Source organism: Anoplopoma fimbria, chromosome 20 (genome assembly GCF_027596085.1).
Source record: "Anoplopoma fimbria isolate UVic2021 breed Golden Eagle Sablefish chromosome 20, Afim_UVic_2022, whole genome shotgun sequence".
Lineage (NCBI taxonomy): Eukaryota > Metazoa > Chordata > Actinopteri > Perciformes > Anoplopomatidae > Anoplopoma > Anoplopoma fimbria.
This window is the reverse complement of record NC_072468.1, coordinates 13,146,584-13,164,169: the sequence shown is the minus strand read 5'-3', so window position 1 is coordinate 13,164,169 and position 17,586 is coordinate 13,146,584. Positions and strand designations below refer to the sequence as shown.

Here is a 17,586-nt window from a genome sequence, read left to right as displayed (position 1 = left end):
GGCTACTCTATTTAATGATGTGACGGTGTATTTCTTTTGACTCGGAAGTTGTGACGATATGTCCATATGTGGGCTTTTGAAGGATTTCACGCTCAGTGGTTCTCAAACTCTGGCCTCCCTCTACTCCAGATCCAATGTAATCAGCATCGTGTGAGATACCTGACTGCATAAGCTCTCATGTCTGGGGCAGGCAACGGAGCACAAATGTCTCACTTTCATGGTTAAATCAGTCGTCATCATTCCTCAATGTGAGCATTCCTCTTCATGATTCTTGCGATAGCTTCAGGCAGTTAGCTGCCAGACAAGTCATTGTCGCAACCTCTCGTGGCAGTAAAAGTCCTCCTCGACATCTGGCCACAATCATTCAGATCATTGAAAGCTTTTTTTTTTAAACATTATATTCTATTATATTTTAAGGCTAAGTAGTCATTACCAAACAAAGCAGAGACATTAAGTGGCTGCTGACTGGCTCTGGTCCTGTGCATGTGTCCGGGGCCAATCACCGACCCAAGCACGCACCGTAAACCTATCCTGGTTAGTCTGGTAAATACATGTGTGTGTGTGTGTGTGTGTGTGTGTGTGTGTGTGTGTGTGTGTGTGTGTGTGTGTGTGTGTGTGTGTGTGTGTGTGTGTGTTCAGGTCTGTCCTCATCAGCAGGAGGGCTTTGCTGATGGCGTCTGTACAGGAACACAATGAAATAGTTCAAAGCAGCTGATTGTATCATAATCAGAACCACACCACTTTAACACTATAACACTACTGTACATTTACTTTAAAGTAACATAATAAATACTCATAATGAAACTCTGAAAGTGCTGTAGGAATGATGTATATTTGTAGGCCAACAGGAATGGCCAATGGTATTCTTCCATGTATTTTGGATTATTGCAGAAAATAATCTCTGTGGCAAACAAATGTTTATGATACTTACACATTTTGTTCAGCAAAATAATCTTCACAAATGAACCCCACTTTTATGAGTTTTGAAGCATGAATACAATCAGCAGAAGTAAAAAGCTAACGTTAGCCTATAAAGGAACCGCATCACGGCTCTAGTGATGTTGTTTGTTAAAAATGTTTTGGTTTTTTTAAGACTCGCAAAAGTTTAAAACTACACAAGGTAATTACTGACGTACTTGTTGTCGTAGAACAAAACATTAAAATCTCTCCAGCTTGTGTTAACCACGACCCTTATTTCATACATCCAAGTGCAAATATTCTGACTCATGTCTGGGCTTTCGGACTCATTCCTGCAGCTCTGTGGGGCAGAGAGAGACAACTGACTCACATGACAAGGAGTGGCGGAATCTGCACCTGAATTCCTTAGGTCAAACAAAGCCTTGCTACCGTTGTGACGGCCTCAGAGGCCTGTTGCCTTGGTCCTGCTGTCCTGGTACTGTGTGTCTTTTGTAGGTCACTGGCTGGGTGGAGCTGTGGTGCCTAAACCCTAACGGGGAACACCTGGTCAGTGTTCCTGATCTATCTAAACCCACCTGCCCAGATGCCCATGTGTCGGTCCCTCTTCATTAACTGTTATTTTGTTGCTTTAACTCCCTTGGTTTTAAACTGACAACATGCACCTCACATTATCCATTGCATTCATGCACCCTCCTACACCACTAATACCAACTTCAATGCTTCAGTGTATGGTTCATTTGTAAACTAGCTTTAATAAATTTAAGTTTGTTATTGCTAAGTTTAGCGTGCGTCTCCCTCCTTTGTTGCGGCCCACAAGCAGGGCGTAACAAATTGGGGATCATTGGTTTAAGACAAGATACCGGGAATTTTAGTGGGTTTGTTTACTTTTTCCTGAGTAAATTAATCTTCTTTATTTCTATTTTGAGTAAATCTGGTTTGGTGAGCACTTTGTTTGCACAAGGGCACGTGTTATCCCAAGTGGCTGTGTGTGGGGAAAGCCGGTAATTGGGAGATTGGGTTCACCTGCGTAGTTTACGTCACACAGTGAGGGATTCCCTCTGGTTACTGCGACGTAGGAAGCCTTATATGGTAAGGTTGTTCTGCTCTGGGAGATGCTAGGTTGAGGCCTTGAGTTTGGGCACGTTGGCAGCATGTCTTTTTTAGTGTTTATGACGGGAGAGACCCGTTTTGTTTTGCAACGTTGCCGAATATTTGCAGAGGAATGCACCAACAACTTTCCAACGCCTAATGCACATGGTGGTTGTAGATCTGGAAGGTTGATCGGTGTATTTGGATGATGTGGTCATCTACTCTGATGATTGGGACGTCCATTTTGACCACATTGTAAAGTTGTTTGAGCGCTTGGCTCAGGCACACTTGACAGTTAACCTGGCAAAGTGTGAGTTTGCTAAGGCTACAGTCATGTATTTGGGTCATGTAAGAAGGTCATGTGCTTTTTGTGGCTGGTCTGTTTTTACCGCTGTTCCTGTAGAAATGTTTCTACTGTTGTTGCGCCCCTCACAGGCTTGAGGAAGGCTAGGACCAAATATGTTTGGTCTTCAGAGTGCCATAATGCTATTGACAGTGTTAAAGCACCTATGTACAGTGGGTACGGAAAGTATTCAGACCCCTTTAGATTTTTCACCCTTTGTTTCATTGCAGCCATTTGCTAAAATCGAAAAAGTTCATTTATTTTCACATTAATGTACACTCAGCAACCCATCTTGACAGAAAAAAACAGAAATGTAGAAATTTTTGCAAATTTATTAAAAAAGAAAAACTGAAATATCACATGGTCATAAGTATTCAGACCCTTTGCTCAGTATTGAGTAGAAGCACCCTTTTGAGCTAGTACAGCCATGAGTCTTCTTGGGAATGATGCAACAAGTTTCTCACGCCTGGATTTGGGGATCCTCTGCCATTCTTCCTTGCAGATCCTCTCCAGTTCTGTCAGGTTGGATGGTGAACGTTGGTGGACAGCCATTTTCAGGTCTCTCCAGAGATGCTCAATTGGGTTTAGGTCAGGGCTCTGGCTGGGCCAGTCAAGAATGGTCACAGACTTGTTCCGAAGCTACTCCTTTGTTATTTTAGCTGTGTGCTTCGGGTCATTGTCTTGTTGGAAGGTGAACCTTCGGCCCAGTCTGAGGTCCTGAGCACTCTGGAGGAGGTTTTCTTCCAGGATATCTCTGTACTTGGCCGCATTCATCTTTCCTTCAATTGCAACCAGTCGTCCTGTCCCTGCAGCTGAAAAACACCCCCATAGCATGATGCTGCCACCACCATGTTTCACTGTTGGGATTGTATTGGGCAGGTGATGAGCAGTGCCTGGTTTTCTCCACACATACCGCTTAGAATTAACGCCAAAAAGTTCAATCTTGGTCTCATCAGACCAGAGAATCTTATTTCTCATAGTTTGGGAGTCCTCCATGTGTTTTTTGGCAAACTCTATGCGGGCTTTCATATGTCTTGCACTGAGGAGAGGCTTCCGTCGGGCCACTCTGCCATAAAGCCCCGACTGGTGGAGGGCTGCAGTGATAGTTGACTTTGTGGAACTTTCTCCCATCTCCCTACTGCATCTCTGGAGCTCAGCCACAGTGATCTTTGGGTTCTTCTTTACCTCTCTCACCAAGGCTCTTCTCCCACGATTGCTCAGTTTGGCTGGACGGCCAGGTCTAGGAAGAGTTCTGGTCATCCCATACTTCTTCCATTTAAGGATTATGGAGGCCACTGTGCTCTTAGGAACCTTGAGTGCTGCAGAAATTCTTTTGTAACCTTGGCCAGATCTGTGCCTTGCCACAATTCTGTCTCTGAGCTCCTTGGGCAGTTCCTTCGACCTCATGATTCTCATTTGTTCTGACATGCACTGTGAGCTGTAAGGTCTTATATAGACAGGTGTGTGCCTTTCCTAATCAAGTCCAATCAGTTTAATTAAACACAGCTGGACTCCAATGAAGGAGTAGAACCATCTCAAGGAGGATCAGAAGAAATGGACAGCATGTGAGTTAAATATGAGTGTCACAGCAAAGGGTCTGAATACTTATGACCATGTGATATTTCAGTTTTTCTTTTTTAATAAATTTGCAAAAATTTCTACATTTCTGTTTTTTTCTGTCAAGATGGGTTGCTGAGTGTACATTAATGCGAAAAAAATGAACTTTTTCGATTTTAGCAAATCACTACTAGGAAACGTGGTCTCGGCAAGTTTGTGCATACAAACTGCAGTCAGAACCTGCTCCTTCTTGGTCCACCTGAAGGGTTCAAACCGGGTCCACTCAATCCTTTTTCTTTACACACTGAGGTGTTAGCTGCTACTAACGTCCATGAATAATAGCTCGGTCACACCGGCAGTTTCAACAGCAAAATTTCATTTTATGATTTTGTAATTCAATGCTATTTCTTCTATGCTAGCTGGCACTGGGCTAATAAGTAACTATAGCAAGCCCCTGTCACTGATTAGCTTTAGGTCATGAGCAACAGCTACCTACAAGAAGTAATTTCATTCCAGTAAAAGGTTATGGCATAAGAAACCATTACCTACTGGTGTGTGGTGGTATCTGTCAGTGGAATGTTATCAAGATCTCAGTAACATAAAGGCCCAGTACATGGGTCTGTTGTGATTATAACATATTACTGGCTTGTTTTTATTGCTTTGAGGATGGTTATAAAAGAAAAGCATTGGTTTTATGATCGAATAAGTAGTGCTGTCGGCCGCCAGCTTCCAGAAAAACAGAACTATCAGAGCAGGATAGCAACACTGCAAAGGAGTGACTGTCACATTGTGCTTCCTCCATTGGCACCTGGCAGTCATACAAATGTATAGGAGGTACTGTGGGGAATAGATAATGGTTTGAATAAGAATATCAGCTTTATTGGTCATGTACATACATAGATACATATATACACAAAATTTCTCTTCTGCATTTAACCCATCCCTGAGGAGCAGTGGGCTGCTAAGAAGTCAAGATGTCTCGCTCAAGGACACCTCGGCATGTTCGAACCACCAACCTTGTGTTTGCGTGAGCCATAGCCGCCCCATTCGTTGCAAACGGAATATTGCAGAGGACAGCTGGTGTTGCTTTTGTTATAGAGACATGTACAGAATACGTTTCAGAGAATCTATAGCTCTGTATCAAACCTTTGACCCAGCTATAATTACTTTTTGAAGGAAGAGTACACAGGATGTAAAAAGATAAGCTGCAGATGGAAAATCTTTGATTGCACTTGTAAAAAGTCCCTTAAAGGACCCTAAATCCGGTTTCTCAGTCAGAGCGCAGCCCGCTGTGAGCACATCCATGAAATCAAAAGTTTGCGACATTTAGATCTGTATCCATTTGGTAAAACCAGATTGCTGATCTGTTATTACACTATGTGATAGGAAGCTACATCCATACAAATCACATGCTGACAACAGCTTACAGTCTAACTGGGATGGATAGTCTACAGCCAACCCATACATAATGGTTACAAACTTTGGACTATGACATCATCTCCATGTTCAGCTTGTTTTATCAACAAGAACACAGACTGCTCCATAGCTGGTATAGGCTTTGCCAGGGTTTTTAAATTCTACGATAAATTTTGAGTCAAGGATTTGAGGACGTCCAGAGCTCAACAAAAACCCTTTGGATGCAGCCTGAGGGTCCTGTGTTTATTCCCAGGGATATGTCTTTTGTGCATGTAAATGGTTGATGCTGTTATCTGGAAGGCAAAGCTCTACTATAGGGCTAAAAATGTCTTTGTCTTTTCAGTTGTCTCCCTGCCATTTCCTTACTGAACTGTAGTGCCAAAATGTTCAGACCCACACAACAGACTTATGAATTCATAGTCTTCATTTTCAGTGTGAGGTAGCTCGTATCGAGGATGGGGGTGTATGACACACGATACGTGGGCCTGTGGACAGATGGAACGTTTCAATCTTTTAATGTTCTCTGCAAATGCAACAGTTATCAACTTGGGCAATATTTTCTGAGTATATGTGAATTAACACTCTGAGTTTTGTTATACCCTTAGTACCACTTAATCCCAAAAAGTTTTTAAAACACAACTGTTAACTCTAATGAGTTTCAAACTCAAGCCGTGAGATTGGCCAGTGTTTTCATGTATAACCTAGACTGTGCCGGACCACCATAATCGAATTTGTCCCGTCACGGTTTCATAATGTGGCGAAAGTATTTAACACTCCTCGACGGGCTTTCGTCTCCCGCTGAGCAGCAACACTTGCCCAGACTTTGCTGCGTCCCAGGCCGACCACTTAGTGCTCAACTGTGGCGGGGCTCCCGGCACTACTGTCAACTGTCACTGTCCTCTTGGGGGGTCAGCAGAATGTCAGCAACCCATGCCAGACCAGTTTTGGAACACAGACCCCTCCTCTTTTACCATGCTATGTGGGTGTGACTTTTAGCCATGTCATCACCGTTCATATTTTTACAACTAAAGAACAGCGATGGAGGAAGAAGTAACCACAGTAATACTACAATGTACAAATATTATTGTACACCATTATTAGAAGTACAAAAATATTAACGTAAAAAAAATGTACTTAGTTACATTCCACCACAGCTAAAACAAATTGTTTACAAAAGCTTGAAGTGCTCTCAAAGTGCACCAGATAAAGGCATTTAACTTTAAAGTGTACAAATTGCATTCATAAGCTTTTTTGCCACTTAGACTACTGTTTCCGTCGGACTCATGTGTCATTAAATGAAAATTAAATTACTGGCTAGGTGAAGCTGAACTAGGAATATTTCAACAACAATGGTAAATATGGCTGAGAACTCGAACACAGAGAGAGAGAGACTGTGTCCAAACGGCAAGTGTTAAGTTACACCATGTAAACAAACCACATACAGTCGTTGGTTCCTATCAGCTGTAATGTAAATAAATAGCCAGATAATGAAATGAATATATTGCTAGCCTGTGATAAGAAAATAAAAATGCTAGTCGTAGTGTAGTTCCGTAGCATTATATTAGCCCGAAGCTAACGCTGTGAGAACAACAAATTAAATTCTATTCACCTCCATAGTCTTTGTGTGAATGGGTTAATGACATGACGTCCATATTTCTGTGTCCGAGCCCATTATTTCCTTTTAGAATAATTTTATTAATTCATGGCATATATCATTTCATTCAATAAAAGCTCATGAGTTTGAACACATTTTCAGTACATTCAAATAAGATATATTATTTTATGTTTTGGCATCTCAAACCCTGAAAATAGGGGGCGGCGCAACTGTCCGAGCAAATGAACAGACTAAAATGTTTTATTTTTAATGATTATAAATTATAAATTAATACAATGGCATGATTGTATTGTTGCAATCTTTCAAATGAACCAAATAAAAATACCTATAGTTCAAAGCAATTTAGACAACTTAAAATCTTTTGTCCAACAATTTGCATGCTTCAAATGTCAGGGTGGCACAACTGTAAATACGGGACTTTTATTTTAATATTAAAGTACACAACAGTTTCCAGGATAAAGCATCATCAAGAGGAACTCAACTGACCTTTATGGCTGAGTGAAAATGTTTTAAGATCTCTCTCAAATATTGATAAAAATAGCTACTTTTAACTTATAAGTTGGCTGGTACACTTTCCATGTCAGGTGGTACAACCAATGTTAAGCTAGAAAAAAATTATATTATCATAAAACATATTTTTAAATGTATGGATTTGTTAACAAGGACTAAAAATAATACAGGAGTCAAAGTAGATGCCTGAATAATTTGAAAAAAGTTGCAAAAGTCAGGTGGCGCAACCGCAAGGAATGTCACTATATGATATTATATTTCAAGCTCTAAGATTATTTACTGAATTTTTAAATCGTTTAATAGTTTTAAGTTAAAGGCATGGTTGGTAATGAGAAACTAGCTAAAGTATGGTAGATTTTAAAAGTTATCCAACCCAAACAAACAGCCCAGTGTTGCCAAGTCTTTTCCATTAAAAACAGCAGCTCTAGACCAGACTAGCAGGAAATTGTCCAAATCTCCATCTCTGACAGTCCGTCCCTTCAGGCCTCCCTCCAAAGACACTCCCCAAAACTATCATTATGAAGGTAAACAACAAACATGGCTTGCGGCTCTTACTTTTATACAGTATTCAGACCTTTCAGGTTTTTAAATAATTAATTTCTTATTACACACAGAGGAGTTCCATGTTATCTCAGATCCTCTTAATTCACAACACACACAGCTCACTCATGACTGGGACAGCTTTAGTACACACACCTGAAAATACTGTACACCAAAATATTTCAAAACATTTTGAACCATGTGAGGTCAACATACCTTACAAGGTTCAAAATGTTTTGCAATGTCATTCAAGTGTTTTTTTTTAATCAGTTTCGTATTGCTGTATTTAGTATGAACTAGTGTTGCATTCCAGTTGTTATGCCTTTAATTCAATGGTCTTAATTGTTGCCCCATCACAATCCATTACAGTCTGTCCATCTAATCAATCCATTGCACTGTAGTCTATTCTAGTTGCTATGTACTGAACATGATGACTATGAGACTATGAAATATTTACTTTTTTTTGTATTTGAAGTAAAAAGGCAATTATTCAGCCATAATGCTCTCATTATTAATGTTGTCAGGTGGCACAACTGGTGCAACCAGATAAAACATTAATTTAGAGCAATAAATAAAAGATTTAAGTGACCAAATAGTTGATAACTATAATGTTAATAGCTATTGTATTGCATGTATTCATTTGTATATTTGTATCATTATTTTTATGATTTTAAATGTAAAATCAGATGCTTAAGATACCAAAAACCTGGCCAATAGACTGCAATGATCTTAAATTATTAAAAATAGATATGTGTTAGGCCCTGTAGACACTCTAACGGATACTTGCCAAAGATTTCTGTTATAATGAATGGTAGGATATTATATATATTTTAACAAATATTCGGTTGCGCCACCTGACATTTTTTAGCCTGTGAAGTTAAAAAAATACTATTAAAAATGAATTTAACAACTTTGAAAAGTAATTTTACAAATGAGACTTGTTTAACGACTATGTTCCACACACAAAAATATGCATGACATCCATTTGAAAATACTTTGAAAAACTTTTGGAAGCCTTATTCGTCACTGACCCGAATACTTAACTAATAGAGACATTATCTCAAACCCTGGACAGATAAAACCAAAAGTATCTCATTCTTATATCTTGATAGATACCACTAGAGTTAAGAGAGAGGATAGTGAACACACACCTTAAATCAACTGGACAACTGCTACACCACACGCAGTGTCTCCCTCCTCCCTCCTACACAAACACACACACACGCACGCACGCCACGTTTGGCTATTCGTCAGGTTGTTGTATAGAATTGATCGGTGCAGGTGAACCTTAATCTGTACTTCTCAGGTGTTTGTGCATCATCAGCGTTCAGCACACTTCAGTGAGCAAACTGACAATTCAGTTAGTTGTTGTGTCGAATGTTAAGAAGCTGCTCTACTGTATTTCTATTATCAGACTTTGAGGCTGTTAATTAAGATGAAACACCATTAACAGACCACCTGCTTACACAAGTTGCAGACGCATGCGTGTGCGTGTGTGTGTGGGCTCATTTTTTATTCATCCCTGATGCGCCACTACTGAGGAAGAAGACCGAAGAGTTGAGTTAATTATTAGGTGTGTTGACTCACACTCACATTAACAACCTGTGTACACTACCTGCTGCATGCGTGTCCTCAGCATGCATGTGTTTGTTTTAGTTCATACACTCACTTGAATGCATACTGATGTGAAGTGCTTAATGAAATATGCTAAAGTAAATAGTAAGACTAAAGGGACTATGGGATGATGATAACGTCACATATAACTTCAGTTATAACGGTGCGAACAGCACAAACAGGGCCCTGTTTCAGAAATTGGATCTAGAGAAAACTCTCCCTGAGATGAGGAAAACTCTGGGTTTTCAGGTCCAGAAAGATAGGCAAATTAAACTCTGGGTCTGTTACCATGGTAACCCATGGTGACTGTGTGCACACAATTGATGTCTGCTGTGACTGATAGAGGGAAATTCCTATATTGGATAACATTTCTAAATAAGCGGAATAGTGGTTCAGCTGTAGAATGTAGCTTTTTAATAGGCAGCGTATTGTGATTTCGTTTTAACAGCATTTCAGTGACACTGTTTAAATTTACCTCAGTTGCCGATGTAGATGAAATAAAGTCACTGAAGGCTGTTGAGTCAAGATCCAAATAGATGTCTAAGTATTTAAACTGGATCAGAGTGTGAGCTTACAATTATGTCTCTTATGTCCTGAGTTGCTGTCTCAGTGTTTTATCCCCATTAGATTTAAGCTAAACAAATATGTTTAAAATGTAAGTCTGGTCAAAAATAAATGAATGGACAATACGGAATACAACTTTGTTTTAACTCATTGACACGTTTTCCTCTCTGACTAAGGCTCTTATTTAAAGATAAATGTGCACAGTGTATACACATTAATATCTCTACGTCCACTCAATTAAAATGGAGGCTCTGCCTTTTATTAACCGGTTGCCATGGTGAACCATGTTATCAGAGCTTCATTGATGATGGCTTTTTCCTTTCACCTAACAAGAACCTAGCTCAGAGTGAACAAACTCTGATCAGGTGTTCTGGAACTGACAACACAATGTTTTTTTCATCTCAGGGTTAGTCAATTCAGAGTTCAGGGTTAGTCAACTCAGAGTTCAGGGTTAGTCAACTCAGAGTTCAGGGTTAGTCAACTCAGAGTTCAGGTTTAGTCAACTCAGAGTTCGATTGTATATGAAATTGATATGTAAAAGTATGTAAAAGTAAAATATGAAAGCTGACAAATAAATGCCATCAGAAATAGCTCAGATATTATGCATTTCATTACCATATTAGACCGAACATAATTTAAGCAACAATTATTGCTGACTAAGTAAAAGCTAGATAGATTTGTGTAATTTATTAAAATATAAAACTATTAGTTATAAGGATCTGATAAATGTTTAATAGGACTTTCTTTACTCTGCTGGAAACCGTGCAACTTGCCTGCAGCGGTTTTTTCCTGGCTCCACAAATTCTTCTCAAACGCGTCTTTAGTTTCATTCAGAGCTTCTGATTCTCCTCTGTGAGCAAATGCTTTCCACCACTTGAGTTCAACAAGAAACAATGAGTCAGGCAGCCAAAAGAGAAATATCAACAGTGAATCTCTGGTCTACTCAAACCTTCCATACACAGCCAAACAAACGGTTGTCTGTGATGATCAATGAACTCATCAAGACAAAGTTGTCGAGGAGCCTCACGCTGTTCATCTTCACAATGTTTGGCTCAACTCGCACATGTGACTCATCATCCTCACACATGAATGCCATTAAACCCAGCAGGAGCAACTCCGTCTCTGGGCAGCGTCAACCCATCGGTCTGTGGAAGATGTATCAGCACAGCTTTGCTTCCTATAGTGGGTCTGCCGATTAGACCTCAGTACTCCTTGAGTATAGATCAGGTTGACAAGGTGGCATTAGAGCTGTCACAATCATAAACCTTTGCTTGAGATTGTCATAGAAATAAATGGGATAAATGGCAGTGCTGTTGTGTTTGGTTTTTGCATCTAGACCTTAGTCCATGTTGCTGATTCCAATTGCTGCTGATTGAAATGATGCAGCCATTGGGAAAAAAATGAGTGTCAATTATTCTCTAGTTTGCCCAAACAATGTTTCACCTTATGCTCTGCTGCACTGATTCATTTTTTTCATAGCTGTTGTGTGGACCGACCTGATTTAACTACAGTGTGATTTAAGACAGTCAATTAAAGTAAAAGGATGCTTGGTTTTATTTTCAAAAGTTTACCGTTTCAGCTTCCAGGCTTGGGGTTGGGATGCCCATGAGAGACTTTGTTTTACTCCGGAGTCACGCTGTACGTTTACCACCACTTGACAAATTCTTCTCTAGCCCTAAAGACAACACCTAAACACCTTCTCCCCTGTGTGCGCCGAGCCAGCGTCACTCTCTCTCTCTGGGTCCACAACACTACGCACAGAGCCACTGAGCCATGAAAGAACCCACGCTACCCTTATCACACAACGTCTCCATCCAAACACTTTTTAAAGATTAAGATGGATGGAAGTAACAACTCCTGGGTGATATTGCTAAAATCTTCTATCATGACATCGGTCATTTTATGTCTCCATAACAATATCTATTACGATTTAGCTGGTTTTCTGATAATGCGATAAATAAATAAATAAATAAATACTCTGTATGAAATACCTACAACATTTTCTGAGATTTGTGAGTTAGTATTTGCTTGTTTTTATTCATTTAGACAAGGTGTATCACGATATCTCGAGATCTGATTCCATTGAAAGATGAAAATTAAATCATATTGAATTATCGCGCAGCCCTTAAGTAAAGTAAAGACAGCTGTTACCTTCACCAATTTGTCATCATCTTGCTTTGAAAAGCAACAAATGTGGTCTGATATGAGCAGAAACAGAAGCACATGCACAACAGCAGTAAGGTCTACAATAAACAGCCAGGCTCTCTTTTCCATGAGATTTACCTGACATTGGAACATTGAGCTCAGGCAGACACTTTACTCACTCAGCAGACCAAAGTGCACCTCAGTCACCGTCTATGCTGCCCCATTTTTAACATTGGCTTTAAATGATTTTGTTTGTGGCATCCAATTATACAAAACTATCAAATATATATTCCTGCTTTAGCTATTACACCTTTTAAAACTGTTGGCTGTCTCTCATGTAGGCACAGGTCTGTGCATGGAGATCTTTGCCATATTTTGTTCAACACTGAGGTCCCCAACACGAGTTCTCAGAGCCCAAAGTGATGTGTTCTACGAATGTCTCTTCCAACAAACAGTCTAAATCCCCAACGTACTCAATACATAGTGTCTTAATAGAGACCATGACCTTGATGTTGTCTTTGTGTAGCTGGATTAACTGGCTGCCTTTCTGTCTGTCAGTGAGCTCTGTGTGGAGGCAGACACCATCTCCATTGAATGACGGGTGGTTTGTTGTGAGGGGAGCCACATCTTAACATACACGGGAAATCAATTTGTTCCACAGTTGAAGTAACCTGGGGGAGTTTTAGCATTTCATAAAACTAACACACAGTTGATATTTTAATGGCTTATTCCACGGTTTCTAAGCTCTTTTAAACTATTTTTAGGCCTATAAATGAATTAAGTCTTCAGTATTAGCAGGCCACAATATTACTCCCGACCAATGCAGAGACAGATTTGAAAAACAGACATTTGGGAAGTGAAATTGAAAATGCACTACATGGTTTACAAAATGAACAAACACAAAAATCCAAATAAGTAATCATATTTTTAATTATTCCCGTATAAGTTTCGTTGTCTGTTCAAAACTTTCTAAGGTGGGCTGGAGTCATGATTTCAACAGCCTTGTTATGACCCTGCTTTGCGCTTGTAAAGTTATTTTCATTTAATGCCCACATAAGTTTTCAGCTGTCACATGACCAATCAATCTGCTGATCATTTCAATAGGATGTAGCCTGCAGCATTGATCCGAGTAACACTTTATTCACTTGTGAAAACATATGCGTTTCCAAACTCAGTGCTCACTCTGCTGGTTTGAAATAATTTGTTTATATATGAACTACAGTACCAGTCAAAAGTTTGGACACACCTTCTCATTCAACTACTTTGAAGAATCTAAAATATAAAACATATTCTGGTTTGTTGAGCATTTGTTCGTTTACCACATACTTCCATATGTGTTCCTTCATAGTTTGGATGTCTTCAATATTAAAGCTAGGGTGGGTAATTTCTTTACTGTAATATTTGGCAAAACTGTCCTAATAGCCAGTCAGCTATATGTAGGTGAAGTGCTCTGAGAATATCTGCTCATAACTTTGCTCTCCCCTGCCTCTGTGGGCCGCACCCAAAAATTGCCACCGCTCATGTACACTTTGACCAATCAGAGCGAGGCTCCGATTCTCCGTTCTTATTGGCTGTGGGACTGTCCGGTCACCTTGGCAACGACGTTGGTGCGTCCCTGCGTGTTTCGTCTTCCTATCAATGTAACTGAATTCACATGAACGCGCATAACTGACGTTCGGTGGGAGGAGCTACAGCAGGTAGCGTGGCAGGGAGAGGCCAGAGAGCACGCGACGGAATCTCAACGGCTGTTTTCTCCAAAATCGCCCACCCTAGCTTTAATTTACAATGTAGAAAAAAAAAGAAAGAAAAAAAAAAGAAAGAAAGAAAAACCATTGAATGAGAAGGTGTGTCCAAACTTTTGACTGGCACTGTAGATGAAATATCTAAACCACATCCTGGTAACACTGGCTCCATCCTAAACGGTCTGAGAAGCCGTGCTGGAAACAGTCATGTGTCAGTGTCACTGCAGCTCAGTGAAGCGTTGAAACGGTGCCCTCTTACCTCCGAACAGGTGGGGCGAGAGGTGTGCTGGTAGTGATCCTATCAGCAGCCGGGGGGCGCATCGTGCCCTCCGCCCGAGCGCTCCCTGTCCGCCTCCTCCGGGCTGCTGCCGCCGGACTCCTGGGAGCTGTAGGCTCCGCTGCTGTTCGGAATGTTAATGCCGGACTGGGGTCTGGTCCCGGAGCCCCCGGAGCCCCCCACTGATCTGGCCCTGGCTCCGTGGTGGTGGTGGTGGTGGTGGTGGTGCTGCTGCTGCTGCTGCTGGCTAGTGCTGGACGAGGCTCCGGAGGCTCCGGGCGCACTGTACGCGTGGTACCTCACACCCCCGGCGGCAGTCCTGCTGCCACTACTGCCGTTGCTGCTGGACGTGCTGGAGGGCAGGTCCGAGCCGGAGTAGGCTCTGGTCCGTCCGTTAGCAGCTGGATTAGCGGTCGGGCTGCTCTGCTTTGCCCCCATGGTGACCTCCAGTGACACGGCTTTGAAATATTAAAGAGGCTCTCTATGAGCCACTGCGGGACAGTGCGCCAGATTTACGCCTGAGGCAGATGGCTTTACGGGACACACGTAACGCCGCTGGAGGGGGAAAGAAAGCAGAACTAACTCTGCGTCGCTACGATCCCCGCCGATATTTGGGGAACGCCAGTGGGGGATAAGTTTAACTGGCCAGCTGTGACAAAAGCTAGAGACGCGTGTAAAACTTTAGAAGCCGTCACCATTTGTGTTCCGTCAGCGGTGGTTGTGGCTGTGCCGCAGGTGACGGGAAATCCTTCCTCGCTTGAGCCGCAGCTGTGGACCCGCTGAGCTCCGGCCGCTGGTTCCTCCTCAGGGTCCGCTCCGCCATGGCTCCTGAGCACCATGACAGAGTGAAGGAACGGGCTCCTCACACCTCCCAGCCTGACAACGCATTGCTCAAAGAAAGGAAGTGATGGTGGAGAAAGTCCCGCACAAAAACCGTTTTACCAGCGGCAGCAAGGAGACTCGGTGCAGGCTAGCGGTCAAGCTAGCTGGCTGCGCTCACTAGCACTTCCCTTACGAAGTTTCAAAATAAAGCCGTTGCGGTGTTTTTATATTGGCAGCCTTGACAGTTCCCAAGGTCCACCTAAGCTTAAATCCACCCTGACCCAATAAATTCGACCTTTCATTTTCAGTTTTAGGAATATTTTGTTAATTATTATCTCGATTTTGGAGACGGTACTTCCTGGTACTGCTGAGAGATATCTTATATAGTGAGCAGAACAGTTCACTTGAACAAACAAAGAGTCGGTTCACACTTTACCGACTCTGTGAGGCTGACAAGGCCCGCTTCAAGGTAATGTAAGCATGCTTATATTCTCACAACGAATATATTTTAAATACTAGAAAAGTAACGCACACCAAGGTTTGTGGTGAAGTAATGGAAGTAGACTTGAAAATAGACTAAAAAAGTAATGCGCCCTGTGGTCACCCAGACCAACAATCATAATAAGACACGTTATATCGGCCAGACCCTAATCACACATCTGGTGGTGTTTACATCAAACAGTCACAGGAGCTAAACTAATAACTTTAATAACTAGTCCAAATTGGTGAATTCCAATGAAAAAATAAATTGTTTTAAAAATCACTTTGTGAGAAGTGGTGAGTGCATATTCATCCCTTTTGTTATAAGAGATAAGATAAGATAAGATGAGATGAGATAAGATAAGATAATCCTTTATTAGTCCCGCAGCGGGGAACTTTGCAGGCTTACAGCAGCATAGGGTAAAGTGCACACAAGAGACATAGTAAAAGAAAGACAAGATAAAAATAAAAATTAAATTAAAAAACAAGTATTATAAATAAGCAATAAAAAACAGTATAAAATCAACAATAACTGAAATATTATATTTACAGACAGAAAAAAACTATTAAAGCTATAATTGCACAGTGTATTGAATTGCACATGTGTCATGTGGTCTGCTAGGAGCAGAGCTGGTTGTGCAACCTGACAGCAGCTGGAAGGAAGGACCTGCGGTACCTCTCCTTCACACACCGGGGGTGAATCAGCCGGTGACTGAAGGAGCTGTACAGAGCTGCCAGGGTGTCCCGCATGGGGTGAGAGGTGTTGTTCATCAGGTTCCGCCGGCACCATCCTATGAAGTCCTGGTTCAGTTCTCTGTATTCCCTCTCATCGCCTGCAGAGATGAGGCCGACGATTGCAGAGTCGTCAGAGAACTTTTGCAGGTGGCAGGTAGCAGAGTTATGTTTGAAGTCTGATGTGTAGATGGAGAAGAGGAATGGAGCCAGAACGGTTCCTTGTGGGGCCCCCGTGCTGCAGGACACCAGATCTGACTCACACTCCCTTATCCTCACATACTGTGGACGGTTGGTGAGGTAGTCCAGGATCCATGCAGTGAGGTGCTGGTCCACCCCAGTCTGCTCCAGCTTGTCCCTCAGAAGCAAAGGCTGGATGGTGTTGAAGGCACTGGAGAAGTCGAAGAACATGACTCTCACAGTGCTTCCAGCCTTTTCCAGGTGAGAAAGGCATCTTTGTAGCAGGTGCCAGATTGGTAGGTGAACTGAAGTGGGTCCAAAGATGAGATCACCAGGGGTCGGAGGTGCACAAGGACCAGCCTCTCCATAAAGCCCCTAAATAATATGTGGTGGTACCAATTACCTTCAGAAGTCACACCATTAGTTAAATAAAGTCTACATGTGTGCAATAAGTGCCACATGATCTGTCTAAAGAAAACAAGTGGAGTGTTCCACAAGCCTTTTGGTGAACTCCAAATATGTTTCTTTTTTTTTCTTTCAGCAATAGTTTTTTTCTGGCCACTTTTCCAAGAAGCCCAGCCCTTTGAAGTGTACTATGGATAGATACTGTGGAGCTTTCCAGACCCATCAGGGCTATCTTTGGTCTCTGTGTTGCCTCTCTGATTAATGTTCTCCTCGCCTGGTCCGTGGGTACTGGTCCTCTGTCGGCAGGTTTGTTGTGGTGCCATATTTCTTCCATGTTGTAATAAGAGATTTAACACTTAGATTACATACATCTTAATTAATGATGTGACCTTTGAAGGTAATCAGTAAAACTTCACCAGGTAACTTAAACTGGGGTACAAATTGTTTTCCCATGTTCATTAAGGTTTGACTCCCCTTATGACAACTCACTACACCAAGTACTTTAATATCTGGTAGCTCAAAGGATTTCACCCACAGGAGTCTATCATCCAATGGGAAGAGTCCATCTCACACAGAGCTCACTGTCATACACAAAGTGGAGGAAAATCTGTGCACATTCAGTCGTTAATTTTTTTTG

General features: G+C 41.6%; 1 protein-coding gene across 1 annotated transcript in view; it reads right to left on the bottom strand.

Moving 5' to 3' along the window:
- The window catches only part of znrf2b (zinc and ring finger 2b), a 31,236-nt gene extending 15,906 nt beyond the window's left edge, over window positions 1-15,330 (bottom strand). Inside the window, 4 exon segments of the mRNA XM_054622155.1 lie at window positions 14,313-14,372; window positions 14,375-14,525; window positions 14,527-14,574; window positions 14,577-15,330. Coding sequence (XP_054478130.1) covers window positions 14,313-14,372; window positions 14,375-14,525; window positions 14,527-14,574; window positions 14,577-14,768 — 451 coding nt within the window. The 5' untranslated portion in view covers window positions 14,769-15,330.
- Window positions 15,331-17,586: the final 2,256 nt, after the last annotated feature.